The 19,219-nt window shown below is 35.9% G+C and overlaps 1 protein-coding gene across 2 annotated transcripts in view; it reads left to right on the forward strand.

Annotated features, from left to right (window-relative positions):
- SLC12A2 (solute carrier family 12 member 2) overlaps positions 1–19,219 on the forward strand; it is a 137,750-nt gene that overhangs the window by 45,992 nt on the left and 72,539 nt on the right. For both annotated transcript variants that reach the window (XM_063454156.1, XM_063454158.1), the window contains exon 3: positions 11,333–11,452. In XM_063454156.1, the coding sequence (XP_063310226.1) occupies positions 11,333–11,452 (120 nt within the window). The remainder of the gene's footprint in view (positions 1–11,332; positions 11,453–19,219) is intronic.

The following is a 19,219-nucleotide window of genomic DNA, read 5'->3' on the forward strand; positions in this document are numbered from 1 at the left end:
ACTTCACACTTTAGTTTTTTTCTGCTATATGTAGTTTTGTCTGCATTTTGGCAGGTCTTTAAAGCACCTGTCAGACTCCGAGGAATATGAAATTGGATGCAATTTTGTATTTAAGGATATAGAAACATATTGAATGTGACTGCAGATAAGAATCATTTGGCCCATCTGGTTTGCCCAATTTTCTAAATACTTTCATTAGTCTCTGGCCTTATCTTAAAGGACCACTATAGTGCCAGGAAAACATACTCGTTTTCCTGGCACTATAGTGCCCTCAGGGTCTCCCACCCGCCGTACTCTGGGGAGAGGAAAGGGGTTAAAACTTACCTTTCTCCAGCGCCGGGCGGGGAGCTCTTCTCCTCCGATCCTCCCATTCGGCTGAATGCGCACGCGCGGCAAGAGCTGCGTGCGCATTCAGCTGGTCTCATAGGAAAGCATTATCAATGCTTTCCTATGGGCGCTTGCGTGCTCTCACTGTGATTATCACAGTGAGAATCACGCAAGCACCTCTAGCGGCTGTCAATGAGACAGCCACTAGAGGCTTTGAGGGCTGGATTAACCCATTTATAAACATAGCAGTTTCTCTGAAACTGCTATGTTTATAAAAAAAATGTATAAAAATTAAGCTGAAGTGGTCTGGGTGCCTAGAGTGGTCCTTTAAGTCTAGGATAGCCTAATGCCTATCCCACGCATGCTTAAACTCCTTCACTGTGTTAACCTCTACCACTTCAGCTGGAAGGATATTCCATGCATCCACTACCCTCTCAGTAAAGTAATACTTCCAAATATTATTTTTAAACCTTTGCCCCTCTAATTTAAGACTGTTGTGGTAGTTTTTCTTCTTTTAAATATAGTCTCCTCCTTTACTGTGTTGATTCCCTATGTATTTAAATGTTTTTATCATATCCCCCTGTCTCGTCTTAGCTCCAACCTATACATGTTAAAATCCTTTAACCTTTCCTTGCAAGTTTTATCCTGCAATCCATGAACCTGTTTAGAGAGAGTTCAGAGAAGGACTACTAAAGTATCAATATCGTTCTGGAGATACGGTCTCCAGTACTGTGTACAATACTCCAAGTGAGGTCTCAGCAGTGTTCTGTACAATGGCATGAACACTTCCCTCTTTCTACTGCTAATACCTAAAAAAAATTATCTAAAAAAAATAAAATAATTGTCCCCTTTTTTACTGGCTGTGCTATATTCTCTTTTTTGTGTGTGATTTGGAAGCTCTTTTAACTTGCTTAGACTTTTTCTGCCTAATCCTATAGATCTGTCTATCTTCCTCACTCTGTTTTTTTTTTTTTTTTTTTTTTTTTTTTTTTTTTTTTTAATAATTACTTAATGCTAGCTGTTAGTTTTTTACTATTTTGGCCACTTCTGCGGAGTACCACAGTGATTTTTTAAATGTTGCCTTCAGCAGTGCAACTTTTAAATAATCCCATTTCTCTTGGACTCCATTTAAATTTCTCCAGTCTGATAATGACTCCTTTACACATATTATAATTTTAGAAAAGTCTGTTTTTCTAAAGTCAAAAACTTTTGATATGATATAAGTACTGAAAGTATTAGATAGCAGTTCAGCTCAGAGACACTGTCTGAATGGCACAGTGTTTTTCCACGCATGCGCACTAGCCTCTAGATGCTTTCCTATGGCAATGCATTGGATTTGCTGAGCTCATCAGTCTTGAAGATCTCAGCCAGGAGGTGGAGCTTCACTTCAGAGAAGTGAAGCTCTAGCGACTAATAGAGAAAATACAGTACCATTAGGAATACAAATGTGTATTGCTAACATTACAGTGCTCCTTTATCTTTTCAAGAAATGGTCGTGCTTTGCTATGTGATTAGAAGGAGTATGTTGTACAGTGCTACGGAATTTGCTGGCACTATATAAATAATAAAATAATAATGTTATAAATTATTCTAGTGTGTTGTTTATTCCTTTTTTATTTTATACAGTGGGGGTTAATAATATTAAAAAAAAAATGAAATGTGAACCTTCATAAATGAAAGCAATATCATTTTGCTGTTCTGTAAGCTATGTCATGGTTATTTTTTTTTTTCTTTTGTGTTTTCTTTTATACATTATTTACATATTTTTTTTAAATTTTGCTTGAACGGCCCTTGGATTTTTTTTTTTTTTTTTTTTTACTGGCTGTGATAATATACCACAATTTACATTGAGGTTTACAAAAAACAAATTGGATAGTTATTCCTTCCTGTAAAAAGCAGCTGTTTTTCTGTGCCACTCAATCAACAATCTCCAGACACACAAAAAAAAACAAACAAAAAAAAACTTGCTCTGTTGGAGAAGTGGAGTTCATGTAAGTTGAAAAGACAAGTCTTGTGCTCTATACTAGAATGTCTGAAAGGAAATTGTTTTGGTAGCATACTATAATTTACTAGTTGCTGGGTATGTTATTTCTTCTTTTTTTTTGTTGTGGTGTAATGTAATGTGTTTGCAGCTTAATTATTCAGACAGTTCTAAAATAGTTAACATTCTATGGTTTGCGGCAGCTGTGGATTTCCCTCTGCTGTTTTCACAAGTCTACACCTTACAGTGGGTCCTTGTCCTGGCATGGATGTGTCCCGCTGTAAAGACATGTATGTCAGAACAGCCATACAATTTGGTGACCTAGCCAAAGGAAGAATCCACACAGATTAAATCATGTATAAATATTAAAACCATGATCTTCAGCATTCTATTGCTGTAGACATTGAACCATTATGTGTGTTTTTAACTGCACTTTCCATCTTTTTCATTTATTGCACAGGCACATATAACCTATTCTACTTTTTGTGCTTAAAAAAACAAAAACAGAACAAAAAAACGCTTTCATTTGATATGACATATACATATATACACTGATAGGCAATAACATTAAAACCACTGATAGGTGAAGTGAATAATGTTGATTATATTGTTACAATTGCACCTTTTAAGGGGGTGAGATATATTAGACAGCCAGAGAACACTCTGTTCTTGAATTTCATGTGTTGAAGCAGGGGGAATGGGCAAGCAAAAAGATCTGAGTGTTGGCTAGACGACTTGATCAGGGCATCTCCAAAATGGCAAGTCTTGTGGAGCGTTCCTAGTATGCAGTCATTGCTGTAGACTGGTCAGAGTGCCCATAATGCCACTTGTCCACTGCCAAAAGTCTTTTCAGTGGAGACGTGAATGTCAGTACTGGACTATGGACCAATTGGAAATAATTGCCTGGTCTAATGTATCAAGTTTTCTTTTAGATCAGGTGGATTTCCACATTCATATGCATCGGTTACCTGGGGAAAAGATGGCAACAGTGCTCTGGGAAGTAGGCATGCTGGCGGAGTCAGTATTCTGTTAGGAGCAATGTTCTGCTGGGAAACCTTGAGAATCCTGGCATTCATGTGGCTGTAACTCTGACTCAACACCTAACTAGAGATTGTTGCAAACCATGTACAACACTTCGTGGCAATGGTGTTCCCTTATGGCAGTGGCCTCTTTTATCAGGGTAATGCACCCTGTCGCACTGCAAAAATTGTACAGGAATATTATGAGGAACAATTAGTTGACTCGACCTCAGAATTTCCCTGATCTCCATCAGATTGAGCATCTGTGGGATGTACTTGAACAACAAATCCAATCCATGTTAGGGCTAATCAAGGCCTTCCATGGAAACCAAGGTTGCAGAAACAATTAAACTATTTGAGAACTGAATATTAGGGGTAGAGTCCATTCAGGTGACAGCAGAGAAAACTGGATCATATAGTAAAAGTTTGCAAAGCTAACAAAAACATAAACAATAAACTTCAGGAACCGAGAGAGTCCCTACACTATATAGCCGACCTGATTTGGAGTCTTCACACGTTTCCAATGGCATTCCTAGTTGTGAACGGCACTGCATCGGCAACGTCCCAGTGGGCAGCTGAGTCTTGCAGGCCAAGAGCTCGGTAGAAGGCAGGTGCCCCAGCTAGGTATTCCAACCAATGTTCTGTGCTGTCACGGGTTGCGAGTAGGCCCCATCAGTAAATGATACCCGCTGCCTGCAAACACTATTATTCACCTTTTTTCGTTGCTAATATCTTTACAACTGCTTGATGGCAATTATCTCCATTCTATGATTCTAGATCACTGCAGAATATTTTGGCTATATATATATATATATATATATATATATATATATATAAATATAAATAATTTGGTCACAAGGGGTTAATTGGTTATTTTCTGGCACATTATTTGTAAAGGTGTAAAACAATGTTTTAGGAATGTTTAGATCACTTTATTGCACTACAGTTCTCTGGTATCCTTTGTCTGGCCTGCTATGAATGTCTCAAATGTCGCAGTATAAAGTTGTAAATGTTGACCTTTTTGTTCTCAGTCCTAAACCTTAGCTGTATATTCCTCAGAGGCAAAAAAAATCATGCCTAGCTTGGGAATGGCAACATTATTTATACATATCCCTTAACTCTTGAGTTGACAGTAGAAAACACATTGCATAAATTATATAAATTTACTTAAATCTGTTCTACATTTATTAACCATTGTATAGTTACGGAAGCTAAAATATTATTATTTATCATTATTTTATTATTTATATTGCACCATCAAATTCCGTAGCGCTGTACAATGGGGTTATACATAATCCATTTTCATTTGTGACTGTAGGACACTGCAACTCTCAACTCATTCTCAACACTCTTATTGCTCTTCCAAATGCAGAGAGTTGTATGGCGCTCACATCCTGCCTTCCCTTTTTTTTTCTTTTTGCTGCGTAAACCGGATGCTTAATTCCTTTGAGATTAATTTTCTTGAGTTTTGTTTCTAAGTCTATTAATACTTTTTCTCAAAGAAAAGAAATGCATTGCCAAGGAAATAATAATAAAAACGTAGATGCTATAGGGACACATGTGGATACAGAAGCCTTGTTTATCTTTAAAGGACCTTTCATCACTAGTTATAATCTAAGTGGAAGGTTTTCCCATGGGAAAGGAATACAGAAACATCTTCTGCATTTAATCATTAAAGGGACATTCTAGGTCTCTCTTACAATTTTATGCAATATATACATATTGCCTTACATTTTCTACAGTAATGCTTGTGGACTATCCTGTTACTTTTTCCAGTGTGGTTTTACAGTGTTTTGTGTTCACCACAATTTATTTAGTTCTTTATTTAGATGTGTATATACTGACAACTACATCACGTAGACCAGAAACAACGTCATGCTGATGAGACTCAAAACTTTAAAACTGTGCAACCCATAGAAACATAGAATGTGACGGCAGATAAGAACCATTCGACCCATCTAGTCTGCCCAATTTTCTAAGTACTTTCATTAGTCTCTGGCCTTATCTTATAGTTAGGATAGCCTTATGCCTATCTCACGCATGCTTAAACTCCTTTACTGTGTTAACCTCTACCACTTCAGTTGGAAGGCTATTCCATGCATCCACTACCCTCTCTGTAAAGTAATACTTCCTGGTATTATTTTTAAACCTGTGTCCCTCTAATTTAAGACTGTCCTTGTTGTGGTAGTTTTTCTTTTAAATATAGTCTCCTCCTTTACTGTGTTGATTCCCTATGTATTTAAATGTTTCTATCATATCCCCCCTGTCTCGTCTTTCCTCCAAGCTATACATGTTAAGATCCTTTAACCTTTCCTGGTAAGTTTTATCCTGCAATCCATGAACCAGTTTAGTAGCCCTTCTCTGAACTCTCTCTAAGCCATCAATATCCTTCTGACGATACGGTCTCCAGTACTGCGTAGAATACTCCAAGTGAGGTCTCACCTGTGTTCTGTACAATGGCATGAGCACTTCCCTCTTTCTACTGCTAATGCCTCTCCCTATACAACAAAGCATTCTGCTAGCATTTCCTGCTGCTCTATTACATTGTCTGCCTACCTTTAAGTCATCAGAAATAATCACTCCTAAATCCCTTTCCTCAGATGTTGAGGTTAGGACTCTATCAAATATTCTGTACTCTGCCCTTGGGTTTTTACGTCCAAGATGCATTATCTTGCACTTATCCACATTAAATGTCAGTTGCCACAACTCTGACCATTTTTCTAGTTTACCTACATCATTAGCCATTTGGCTTATCCCTCCTGGAACATCAACCCTGTTACATATCTTAGTATCATCAGCAAAAAGACATACCTTACCATCAAGACCTTCTGCAATATCACTAATAAAAATATTAAAGAGAATGGGTCCAAGTACAGATCCCTGAGGTACCCCACTGGTGACAAGCCCAAGCTTCAAATATACTCCATTGACTACAACCTTCTGTTGCCTGTCACTCAGCCACTGCCTCACCCATTCAACAATATTGGAATCCAAACTTAAAGATTGCAGTTTATTGATAAGCCTTCTATGTGCAACAGTGTCAAAAGCCTTACTGAAATCTAGGTAAGCAATGTCTACTGCACCACCCTGATCTATAATTTTAGTTACCCAATCAAAAAAATCAATAAGATTAGTTTGGCATGATCTCCCTAAAGTAAACCCATGTTGTCTCTGATCTTGAAATCCATGTGTTTTTAGATGTTCAACAATCCTATCCTTTAACATGGTTTCCATCACTTTCCCCACTACTGAAGTAAAGCTTACTGGCCTATAGTTACCCGACTCCTCCCTATTACCTTTCTTGTGAATGGGCACAACATTCGCCAACTTCCAATCTTCTGGGACTACTCCTGTTATCAATGATTGGTTAAATAAATCTGTTAATGGTTTTGCTAGTACACCACTAAGCTCTTTTAATAGCTTTGAGTGTATTCCATCAGGTCCCATTGACTTATTTGTCTTTACTTTTGACAGTTGAAATAGAACCTCTTCCTCTGTAAACTCACGTGTAATAAATAACTCATTTATCCCATGACTAGTTTCCGGTCAGTGGCCCTTTTGGGTTACAACAAATTCTTTAGTTTCAAAATAATAATGTGTGTGTATATATGTATGTGTATGTGTATATATATATATATATATATATATATATATATATATATATATATATATATATATATGTGTATGTGTGTGTATATATATTTATTTATTTTAAAGTATTTTTCAATTGTTAGGTGGCTTGCAGATATGCAGGATGAAACCTTTTAGCAGCAAGTGAGATTTCTGGCGCTTGTTCCTTGTGTTTGCAGCAGCAAAACCATCCAAAACCAGAGTCTCTTCTTTCTGGTCGTAGATGCAAATAGGATGGGGAGTGTAGGGAAGCAGCGCTAAACAGATAAAATCCTTGTGTAGAATCCAATGGAGCAATATGAAAGAAAAAACAAAACTGGACAGGAATGCAAATATAGTGTAGTATGTACAGAAAAGTAGAGGCAAAAATAAAGAAGTATTGCACTCACACTTTCCTGGAGCTATAGATCAGCTCAAAATCAGTGTTTGGACGGTGTAATTCCCGTCTGTGGATATATAGATGGTCCTGATCCCCTCTGGTATCGTTTCTTTATGCCAGTAGTCCACGTTGTGTATCCAGGGTGGTGCCCCAGAGATATGCAGAGAATATAAAAATAACAAAAATAGTGCTCTCTGTTTTTATAAAATAAATATAATAAAAAAGGAGATATACTCACAATGGATAAGCAGATAGGTATTGCTCAATCCTTAACAGCATAGGTGGTATATCCCCCACCCGGGAATATGAGATGTTTCTCCAATAAGAGATGTTCAATGAAGGTCCAGAAGACGAATTCTGTGAACATCGTGGAAACATGGTCTGACTTGAGATATGTATTTGATGGACAAAAGTAAACTTTTTAATATAACGAAGTGTGTGTATATGTGTATGGGTTTTATCTACATATTCTAATATTACTAATGTTAGTGTGTGTATTTTTTATTTTTATATATATATATATATATATATATATATATATATATATATATATACATATTTTCACTCTATTACTATTATATATATATATAATATATATAAACATATTTTCACTCTATTACTATGAGAGAGAGAGAGAGAGAGAGAGACTTTAAATAATCTTTGCCATGTTTACAGCATGTTATAGAAATGCTGGTCTGTTCTTGGCTTCTTTAATTTGATTTTTAGCCAGTAAAAACCCTTTTCACATGTTTACTACAGAATCTTTTTCCATCATCCACTTGGTATGTTAAAATAAAATGCACTATTTGAATGAGGTATGTGTTTGCTAGTATGTGTGTAAATTGATTACAATTTAGGCTTTTGAAACTGACATTCCATTTAAGCCAGGCTGAATGCAAATTGATTATTTAAAATAAATACTTGTTTTTTTTTTTTTTTTTTTTTTTTTTTTTTTTTAAATCAAATGCTTTTCTATCAAACATATATCTGAAGATATATTATAGTCCAAAAGTTATACAGTATATAACAGGGGCCAGTTATTTAGCATGGGGCTTTATATTCATGTATCATTTACATTTATGGTAAATTAATTTCATTAATCCAAGTTAATCAAACTTTTGTCTGCAGAAATTATTTTTACATGGAACATTTCATCACACAAACTATGGATAGCCGATTATCGGTTCAGCCGATTATTAGAGACATTATTTGGCCTAGTTCTTATAATCTTGCCGGCCTTTTAATTTACCGATAACTTACTCATCTGTCCCAGTCACTGCATGCCAGCTGCCAACCAATGAGACGCCATGTTGCAACCACACGTCACGCCTCCCTGTGAGTCCCACATGCAGAGCTCAGCTGAAGGCAGGGAGGTGAGACAGTGAATAATCTACTGTAATGTACTGGCCTGGCTGACTGAGAGTGATAGGAGTGTGATTTCTGTCAACATGTCTTATTATTATTATTATTATTATTATTGGTATTTATATAGCGCCAGCTTATTCCCCAGTGTGTTACAATAAGAGGGGAATTTACCAAATAAGACAATAACAGAATATAACAGGAACAATAGGTAGTTGATGACCCTGCTCAAACAAGCTTATATTCAGTTACTGCCAGCTTTGTATAGAAATTTTATTGCTTTTTCATAACTTTAAATGTACAGAATATCTACAGTTATTAGCAAATGGTCTGAAAGACAACCAATAATCTGAATTGGCATGGGCTCTAGAAAAATATCAGTCGATACCTAAAACAATATTCAGAAAAAGACCTAATCCCATTGTTATTCTGCAAATACATTGAATAGCTTACCATAATGGTTTGCTCCAAGCACCGTGACTAGTACAGTGATTTGAAGTGAAGTGGTCATGGTGCTTGGAGTCTATGTGACTGTTTGACTCTGTGAAAGGACGCTGGTTGTCCTCACGTTCAGCGTCTTCAAACGCCCCGTAGAAAAGCACTGACTCCATGTTTTTCTATAGGGAAGGCCTAATGTGCGCACGGCAGTTTTGTATCTCTAACACTATAGTGTTCCTTTATTTAAACTAATCTAAAAAAAAATATTATTCTAAATCTGGGAATATTAAAATTGTACAACCAGAAAAATAAGTCTTGTTCATTTGCAATGTTTGCCATGGCCTTACCTTGTCTCTACTTCTAAATAATTCATATAAATAAAAAAGAAAATGACTTAAGACGTATTAGTCTACCATCCAGACACACTTTTATTTTTATATATATATATAATCTATATATATATCTTTACATTTTACCTGCGTTCACATAACAAATGGCACAGCATCTGTCATTTCTCAATATTCTCTCTTGTCACTGCAGTATGTACATTATTTAAAATGATGACATAGCACAAGAACAAATTCGCTTGTTATTTTTATCCCCTTTTACATACGTAACTTATTTATTTAATAAAAAAAATGCCGAAATCTGTTTTTAGTTGCTCATTTGATCATTAATATGATTGCTGTTTGAAAAAGATGCTTTTTAAGATCCTGCTGACAGTAGATGTGGCCACACATAACTTTGCGTTCAAGTGAATAATCAATAAAAGCTCTATAAATGTGTGAATGTTGTGCCCAGGCATTTTTGATGAACTAACATTTCAGTAATTTTCTTCTGTATACACTAATTGAAAGTGTACTTTTTCATATATTTACGGTTTATTTCTAGTAACTTCTTTATTGGGCTGGCTTTTATGTTTATTATGAAACAAAGGAGCTTTTGAGAATTTGCATTAAATGTTAGAAGAGAGATTTTGCTTGTAGAAAATATTTGCATACATGCAAAAGTAGCCATTTTAAACATGGTTTGACCAGATTTGGAGGAGTGTTATAGGGCATTACTAAAATATCCCTATCCTTCTGCTCACCTTCCCTGTCAACACCAACTTCATTACTTCCACTTTACTCCCCTCCCCTCTCTATTCATCCCATGCACTCTACATATACCTTTCCAGACGATCTCCTTCAACTCTTCCCAAATCCTCTATCCATACCCCTTCTACAAAACGTTCAAATCCTACTCCCACCTTCACTTCCTTTCTATACTTCTGTTCCTAGCAGCTGGTGATGTCTCTCCAAACTCCGGTCCCATCTCAGCAAACCCACCACGTACTAAATCAAGAAACTTCACCAATCTCATACCCATCTCATGTTACTCTTCCTCTAAATCCTCCTTCAATACTGCCCTCTAGAATGCACGCTCTTTTTGCAATATTACAAAATCCACTGCTGTCCACAACCTCTATATCTCTCGTTCCCTAGATTTACTAGCCTTAACAGAAGTCCATCTTTGCAAGCATGCTGTCTTTGCGTCATACTTGATTCTGGCCTCACCTTTGAGCCTCACATACCGGTCTCTTGCTCTCTCCTAAAGGGCACACTTTACTCTCTGCTCCAGCCCTGCTTCACTCCCACCTTATTTGATTGCTATTTCCTGTCCTAATGTGTTTTACACCCCACCTCCTATAGACTGTAAACTCGTTTGAGCAGGGTCCTCTTCAACCTATCGTTCCTGTAAGTTTTCTTGTAATTGTCCTATTTATAGTTTAATCCCCCCTCTCATAATATTGTAAAGCGCTACGGAATCTGTTGGTGCTATATAAATGGCAATAATAATAATAAAATGTATATGTAAATTCACAAATATATAATCTACTCATTGATGCTTTAATTCTATCAAATATCATGTAATCTGAAAAGGACATATATTGATTTGAAATAGTACAGACATGTCCACCTTAACATCTTTGTTGTTACGTGGGAATGTGACAGTGTGACCTGTAGTTTGTCACAATGAAGCTGGACCATGCACGGTGCTTTTGTCATGTATTATGAATGTGGGAATCATTTCTGAGGATACAGTTATGTGTTCTCTGTGTACATTAATAAGCAAACAGCATTTTGGCTCATGTATTTTTTTTTTGGTCAATACTGTTCTATTCATTAACCTGTCATTATTTTATTTATATTTTAGGAGCCTTTTGAAGATGGCTTTGCAAATGGAGATGAAGGCACCCCCACTGGGGATGCTGTCACAAATCATGTTGCAGACAGCACAGGGGTGGTGAAGTTTGGTTGGATTAAAGGTGTATTGGTGAGTATGCATGTTGATGAAATCTGTTATCCTCTTGCAATCTAAGACAATGAAGATGGTCCTCTCTTTCCTACTTAACCCTTCTGGACCATTTTGACAAAATACAGATCACACACTGACAAAACACGGATAATGTAGAAATTGCATTCACATTATCAAGCACATCCTGAAAGCACTATCCCAAATTGCCCATTGTTGGCTCTAGTTGTATGTCCATGTGTGCACGTATGCACAAGATGCATAGATCTCACCCAGCAAAGGAGGAAGTGGATAGGTTTGTTTTTTTGTTATTTATGTATTTCATATGACTGCAGTTACAAGTCACTTCTGGCAGGGAGACTAGTGAAGGGTAGTCTCTGCACTTTAACCTGTGCAATCATGCAAAGTTGTTATGGTGCTTTAAGTGTTCCCATTAAGACTCAATGACTGCACCATCCTAATTCTGGTGGGCAGTGGGTTGCTTTACTATATAAAACGGAACTCACAGAAGTAGATTTTAAAGAGAAGATTTTTTGCCAACCAAAGATTATTTTTTTTTCCTTTTAATAAGAGAACACTTATTTACCCAATAAGTGAAATTATGTGTACTCAACCAACAATCAGAAAACACTTAACCTGAACTTGATTTATTTTGCATATTAACAGCTAAAACCAAAACCAAATAAAAGTTGATACATTTGCTATAAATATGGTCTGATTTCCTCTCGGCTAGAAGAGTTTCTTCAGCCTCCGTTGCCTTTGACCGTATACTTAGAGGCTTTCTTTAATGTTATACAGGGCCTGCTGGGGGCGCACACCGGGATTTTTCCTGGGCTGCCCTTGTCTTGGGCCGTAGTGCTAGGCGAGCGGCTCTTAACCCCTTAAGGACCAAACTTCTGGAATAAAAGGGAATCATGACATGTCACACATGTCATGTGTCCTTAAGGAGTTAAGTCGCCCCCAGCGCCAGGCCGATTCTCAAGGCGACAGAAAGTGGGGGCACCCAGTGGAACCTTGTCACAGGGGCCCAGGAGGTGCCTGCTCTGCCGAGAAATGCCGGAGGAGAGGGGCTGCTGTATTGTGTTCTTGCAGCTTCTCACTTCTTCCTCGCGCACCCTCTGTGATGCCAGGAGCCGGAATATGACATAATTCCGGCCCCGGCATACTAAACAGCGCGCTGGAGGAGTGAGAAGCTGCCCCACACTAGACCCCAGGGAGGTATGGGGGCTTAATTTGCCTCACAAAAATAAAATTGTGTGAGTGTCTGTCTGTCTGTCTGTCAGTGAGTGTGTGTGTGTCTGTCTGTCTGTCTGTCAGTTAGTGTCTGTGAGTGATTTGTGTCAGTGACTAAGCATGTCTGACAGTGAGTGTATGTCTGTGTGTGTGCTTGTCTGTGCTTGTCTTCTAAATTAAATTTACCAAAATTATGTATTCAATGTATGTATTCAATGTATGTATGCAGTGTGTGTTTATGGATGTAGGTATTAGGCAGTATGTGTGTATGGATACATGTATGAAACCGCATGTGTGTTTATGGATGTATGTGTCTAAGGAAGCATATTTATGGATGGATGGATGGATGTGTGTATGGATGCATTTATAAGGCAGTATGTGTATATGGATGTACGTATTAAGAAGTGTGTGTGTTTGGATGTACGCATTAAGCAGTGTGTGTATGGATGTAGGTATTAACCCCTTAAGGACGGTGGGCATGCTATGCCGTCCTTGGGGACCCGGCTCTAAACGTCGGCGGGCGGCATAGCACGTCCGTCCTATTCACTTACCTGCTCTCTGGCGATCCCACGCTGGCGATCGCGATGGAGGGACTTACCTGGCATCCCAGGGAGTCCCCCTGCTGCCGATCCGGCCCTCCTGAGCCATGTGATCGTAAGGTCTTTGCGAGGACCTCACGATCACATGGACAGAATAGCCATCCATAGCAGTGCCAGCAGGGGGAGTGCCTGGAATGACAGGTAGGTCTCCCTGCTGCCTGAAATAATGTTCAATAAAGTTTTTTAAAACAGTTTAAAATAAAATAATATATACTGAGATCATATATACATATACACACACTTACACATAAATACACATACACGGTCTAGAATATTAAATAAATATATATAATATATAAATAGATAAAAAAATTAAAATTAAAAATAAATAATTAAATTATGTGGAATTTCGTTTTAACTGTATCTTGAGATATATATAGTGATTTATACATATATATAATTTCGGTCTAAGTGTATTTTTATAGATCTCTAAGTGTTTGTGTTTGTGACCATTTCGTTCTAAGGTTATTTTTATATATATCTATATATATATATATATATATATATATATATATATATATATATATATATATATATATATATATATATATATATATATATATATATATATATATATATATATATATATATATATATATATATATTAAAAATAAATAATTAAAATATATGGAATTTCGTTCTAACTGTATTTTGAGATATATATATATATATATATATATATATATATAGATATATATAGATATATATAAAAATAACCTTAGAACGAAATGATATATATGTATAAATCACTATATCTATCTATCTATCTATCTATCTATCTATCTATCGATATGTATAAATAAAAATAATTCTAAATGGTGTGTGTGTGTGTGTGTGTGTGTGTGTGTGTGTGTATACACAAATATTTGTGTTCAGCGAAGTCTCCCGAGTACAACAGTACCCCTCATGTACAGGTTTTATGGTGTTTTCAAAAGTTACAGCGTCAAATATAAGACTTGTGTTTCATTTTTTTCACATTTAAATTCGCCAGATTGGTTACGTTGCCTTTGAGACCCTATGGTAGCCCAAGAATGAAAATTACCCCTATGATGGCATACAATTTGCAATAGTAGACAATCCAAGGTATTGCAAACGGGGTATGTCCAGTCTTTTTTAGTAGCCACTTAGTCACAAACACTGGCCAAAATTGGCGTTTTTTTGCATTTTTCACACACAAACAAATACGAATGCTAACTTTGGCCAGTGTTTGTGACCAAATGGCTACTAAAAAAAGACTGGACATACCCCATTTGCAATACCTTGGGTTGTCTACAATTGCAAATGGTATGCCATTATGGGTGTAAATTTTATTCCTGGGCTACTATACAGTCCCAAAGGCAACGTAACCAATCTGGCACATTTCAATGTGAAAATGGAACGTTCTATATTTGACCCTGTAACTTCCCAAAACACCATAAAACCTGTACATAGGGGGTACTGTTTTACACGTGAGACTTTGCTGAATACAAATATGTGTATTTTATTGCAGTAAAAGCAAACAGTATTATGACATTGACAGTTAAAATGTCATGTAGAACTAAAAAATAACAAGATTTCTTATTTTCTCCCATTTTTTTCATATAAAATTATGTTTTATAGCTAAATATTTGATATTAAATGAAACCCATGTTTCCCCTGAATAAAATGATATATAGTAAGGGGGGTGCATTTAATATGAAAGAGGTGAATTACGGTTGGACAGACATATAGCGCAAATGCCAGGTTTTGTTTACGTTTTGTTTTGTTCACAAACGTGTACATTTGGCTCAGTCCTTAACCCCTTAAGACCGGAGGGCGTACTATTACGTCCTTTTAAAAGCGGCTCTAAACGCCGCAGGGCGTAATAGTACGCCCTCCGGTTTTTAGTAACTTACCCGGTCGCCGGCGATCACACGCCGGCGATCGCGGTTGGGGAGAATCCCAGGGAGCCCCCCGCGGCACGTCCGCCCTCCAGGAGCCCTCCGGCCATGTGAGAGCGAGGTCCTTGCGAGGACCTCACAATCACATGGCCGGGATAGCTGGCTGCTGCAATGCCAGCAGGGGGACTAACTGAAATGACAGTTAGTCCCCCTGCTGGCTGAAATCAAATAAAAAAAAAAGTTGAAACAGTGTAAAAAAAAAATAAAAAATTATATACTTAGATCATATATATTATTTATATATATATATATATATATATATATATATATATACACACATACACATACACTGTCTAGGTGTATTTTAATATTAATATATAATTATATATATATATATATATATATATTATCAAATTACACGTAGACTGATACTGATTAAATATATATATAATTATTGTTATATATATTTATAAATAATATAAAAAAAAAATATGTAAATACGTAAAAAAAAATAAAAAAATATATAGATGTTTTATTTCGTTCTAACTGTATTGTGATATTAATATATATATATATTTATATCAAAATACACTTATGACGAAATATATATATCTATATACATAAATATATACGTATATATCACTATATATATATATATATACCTATATATAAATACAAATATTAAAAAAATTATATATATATACGTATATATACACATATGTGTATATATATACATATATTAATTCTACACATATATTTATGTAATAATTTTACATAATTAGGTATCCTAATTAATTACAATTAGCGGGACCTGCCTGACAACCCATGCCGTAAGTAAAGGGAATTTAATTTGCTAGCACTATATTTAACCCTATAACTTTCCAAGACACCATAAAACCTGTACATGGGGGTACTGTTTTACTCGGGAGACTTCGCTGAACACAAATATTAGTGTTTCAAAACAGTAAAATGTATTACAACGATGATATCGCCAGTAAAAGTGACGTTTTTTGCACAAACAGCACTTACACGGACGATATTATTGCTGCAATACTTTTTACTGTTTTGAAACACAAATATTTGTGTTCAGCGAAGTCTCCCGAGTACAACAGTACCCCTCATGTACAAGTTTTATGGTGTTTTCAAAAATTACAGCGTCAAATATAAGGCTTGTTTCATTTTTTTTCACTTTAAAATTCGCCAGATTGCTTACGTTGCCTTTATGACCCTATGGTAGCCCAAGAATGAAAATTACCCCTATGATGGCATACTATTTGCAATAGTAGACAACCCAAGGTATTGCACATGGGGTATGTCCAGTCTTTTTTAGTAGCCACTTAGTCACAAACACTGGCCAAAATTGGCGTTTTTTGCATTTTTCACACACAAACAAATACTAACGCTAACTTTGGCCAGTGTTTGTGACCAAATGGCTACTAAAAAGACTGGACATACCCCATTTGCAATACCTTGGGTCGTCTACTATTGCAAATGGTATGCCATTATGGGTGTAAATTTTCCTGGGCTACTATACAGTCTCAAAGGCAACGTAACCAATCTGGCGAATTTTAATTTCAAATGTAACACGCTATATTTGACCCTGTAACTTCCAAAAACACCATAAAACCTGTACATAGGGGGTACTGTTTTACATGTGAGACTTTGCTGAATACAAATATGTGTATTTTATTGCCGTAAAGGCAAACAGTATTATGACATTGACAGTTAAAATGTCATGTAGAACTAAAAAAAATAAAAAAAATCTTATTTTCTCCCATTTTTTTCATATTAAATTATGTTTCATAGCTAAATATTTGATATTAAATGAAAGCCCTGTTTCCCCTGAATAAAATGATATATAATAAGGGGGGTGCATTTAATATGAAAGAGGTGAATTACGGTTGGACAGACATATAGCGCAAATGCCAGGTTTTGTTTACATTTTGTTTCGTTCACAACTTGTACATTTGGCTGCGGTGTTAAGGGGTTAAGGGGTTAAATCAGCTTCTGTAATGACCTCGGTGCTGCACAGCGTAAATAAATATGGAAAACGATGAAGAGAGCAGCACTCCAGATGATTTTTTTTCAATCAAACTTTATAAGGTTCTTCACTACACATAAAGTTTGATTGAAAAAATCCTCTGGAGTGCTCTCTTCAACGTTTTCCATATATATTTATATTTTAATTCTACATATATATTTATGTAATATTTTTTACATAATTAAGTCATTTTATTAATTACAATTTAAGGGACCTGCCTGATGACCGGCAGAAAGTCCAGAGAATTTAACTCTGTAACTTTCCAAGACACGATATAACCTGTACATGAGGGTACTGTTTTACTCGAGAGACTACGTTAAACACAAATATTAGTGTTTCAAAACAGTAAAATGTATTCCAACGATATCATCCGTGAAAGTGATGTTTTTTTTGCATTTTTCACACACAAATGGCATTTACACTGACAATATAATTGTTGTGCTATGTTTTATGGTTTTTAAACACTAATATTTGTGTTCAGTGAAGTCTCCTGAGTATAACAGTACCCCTCATGTACAGATTTTATAGTGTTTTCAAAAGTTAGAGAGTCAAATATAAGGCTTGTGTTTTACTTTTTTCACATTGAAATTCGCCAGATTGGTTACATAGTTACATAGCGGAAAAGAGACTTGCGTCCATCAAGTTCAGCCTTCCTCACATATGTTTTTTGCTGTTGATCCAAAAGAAGGCAAAAAAAAAACCTAGTTTGAAGCACTTCCAATTTTGCAACAAGCTAGGAAAAAAAAATCCTTCTTGACCCCAGAATGGCAGTCAGATTTATCCTTGGATCAAGCAGTTATTACCCTACATTGAAAGATTACATCCTTGAATATTCTGTTTTTGCAAGTATGCATCTACTAGCTGTTTGAACATCTGTATGGTCTCTGATAAAACCACTTCTGTGACTAAGTGTCTACTAAACAAGACTGGACATACCCCATTTGCAATACCTTGGGTTGTCTACTATTGCAAATCGTATGCCATCATCGAGGTAATTCTCATTCCTGGGCTACCATACGGTCTCAAAGGCAACGTAACCAATCTGGCGAATTTCCATGTGAAAAAACTGAAAAATGTAACCATGTAACTTCCCAAAACACCATACAACATGTACATAGAGGGTACTGTTTTACACAATGAATACACATATTTGTATTTTATTGCAGTAAAAGCAAACCGTATTATGACATTCACAGTTAAAATGTCATGCAGAACTAAAAAAAATCTTAATTTCTCATTTTTTTTATATTTTATTCATATTAAATTATGTTTCATAGCTAAATATTTAATGTTAAATGAAAGTCCTATTTCTCCTGAATAGAAATGATATAAAATAAGTGTGGGTGCACTTAATATGAAAGAGGTAAATTACGGCTGAACAGACATATAGTCAAATTCCAAGTTTTGTTTGTTTTATTTTGATCAAAACGTGTTCATTTGGCTCAGTCCTTAGGGGGTTATGCAGTGTGTGTTTATGGATGTACACATTAAGCAGTATGTGTGCATTAGGCAGACCTAACTGAAAACCATATGGCAAAATGGCTGATCTAGAAGAATTCTCCAATTCGGTTACAGTCACAGTTCAGCTGTTTTTGCTTAAACTTTGCAATTTGTTTTTCAACTCACTACAATTCAGAGTTTAGTGAATAAACCTCAGTGAGATTGTATTTGCTTTCATAGGGGGGCGGCAAAATGGATCTTTGCCTAGGACGGCAGAAATCCTTGCACCAGCCCTGATTTTATAATGATTATAAGTAAAAACATAATTTTTAAAACAAGTATTTGTGGAAGTGATACCAGTTATAGAATTAATATTCTGAATAGATGACTATTATTAAGATCTATTCAAGCTTATACTAAATGTAACTAAATTTACCTATGACAGGAATGTGAAAGTTCAAGCCCTCAGAGTGAAAGATATAATAATAGTAAGAAGAAACTGCTTAGAGCATTAAAAATGACATGAAGCATGGGGAAAACAAAATTTTAGTTTAATTAGCGGCCAGCATTCCACTGTCACAGAAAGAGGAAATACTTGTTTGAACAGTCTGATGTT

This window comes from Pelobates fuscus, chromosome 5 (genome assembly GCF_036172605.1).
Source record: "Pelobates fuscus isolate aPelFus1 chromosome 5, aPelFus1.pri, whole genome shotgun sequence".
In the NCBI taxonomy this organism is placed as follows: Eukaryota; Metazoa; Chordata; class Amphibia; order Anura; family Pelobatidae; genus Pelobates; species Pelobates fuscus.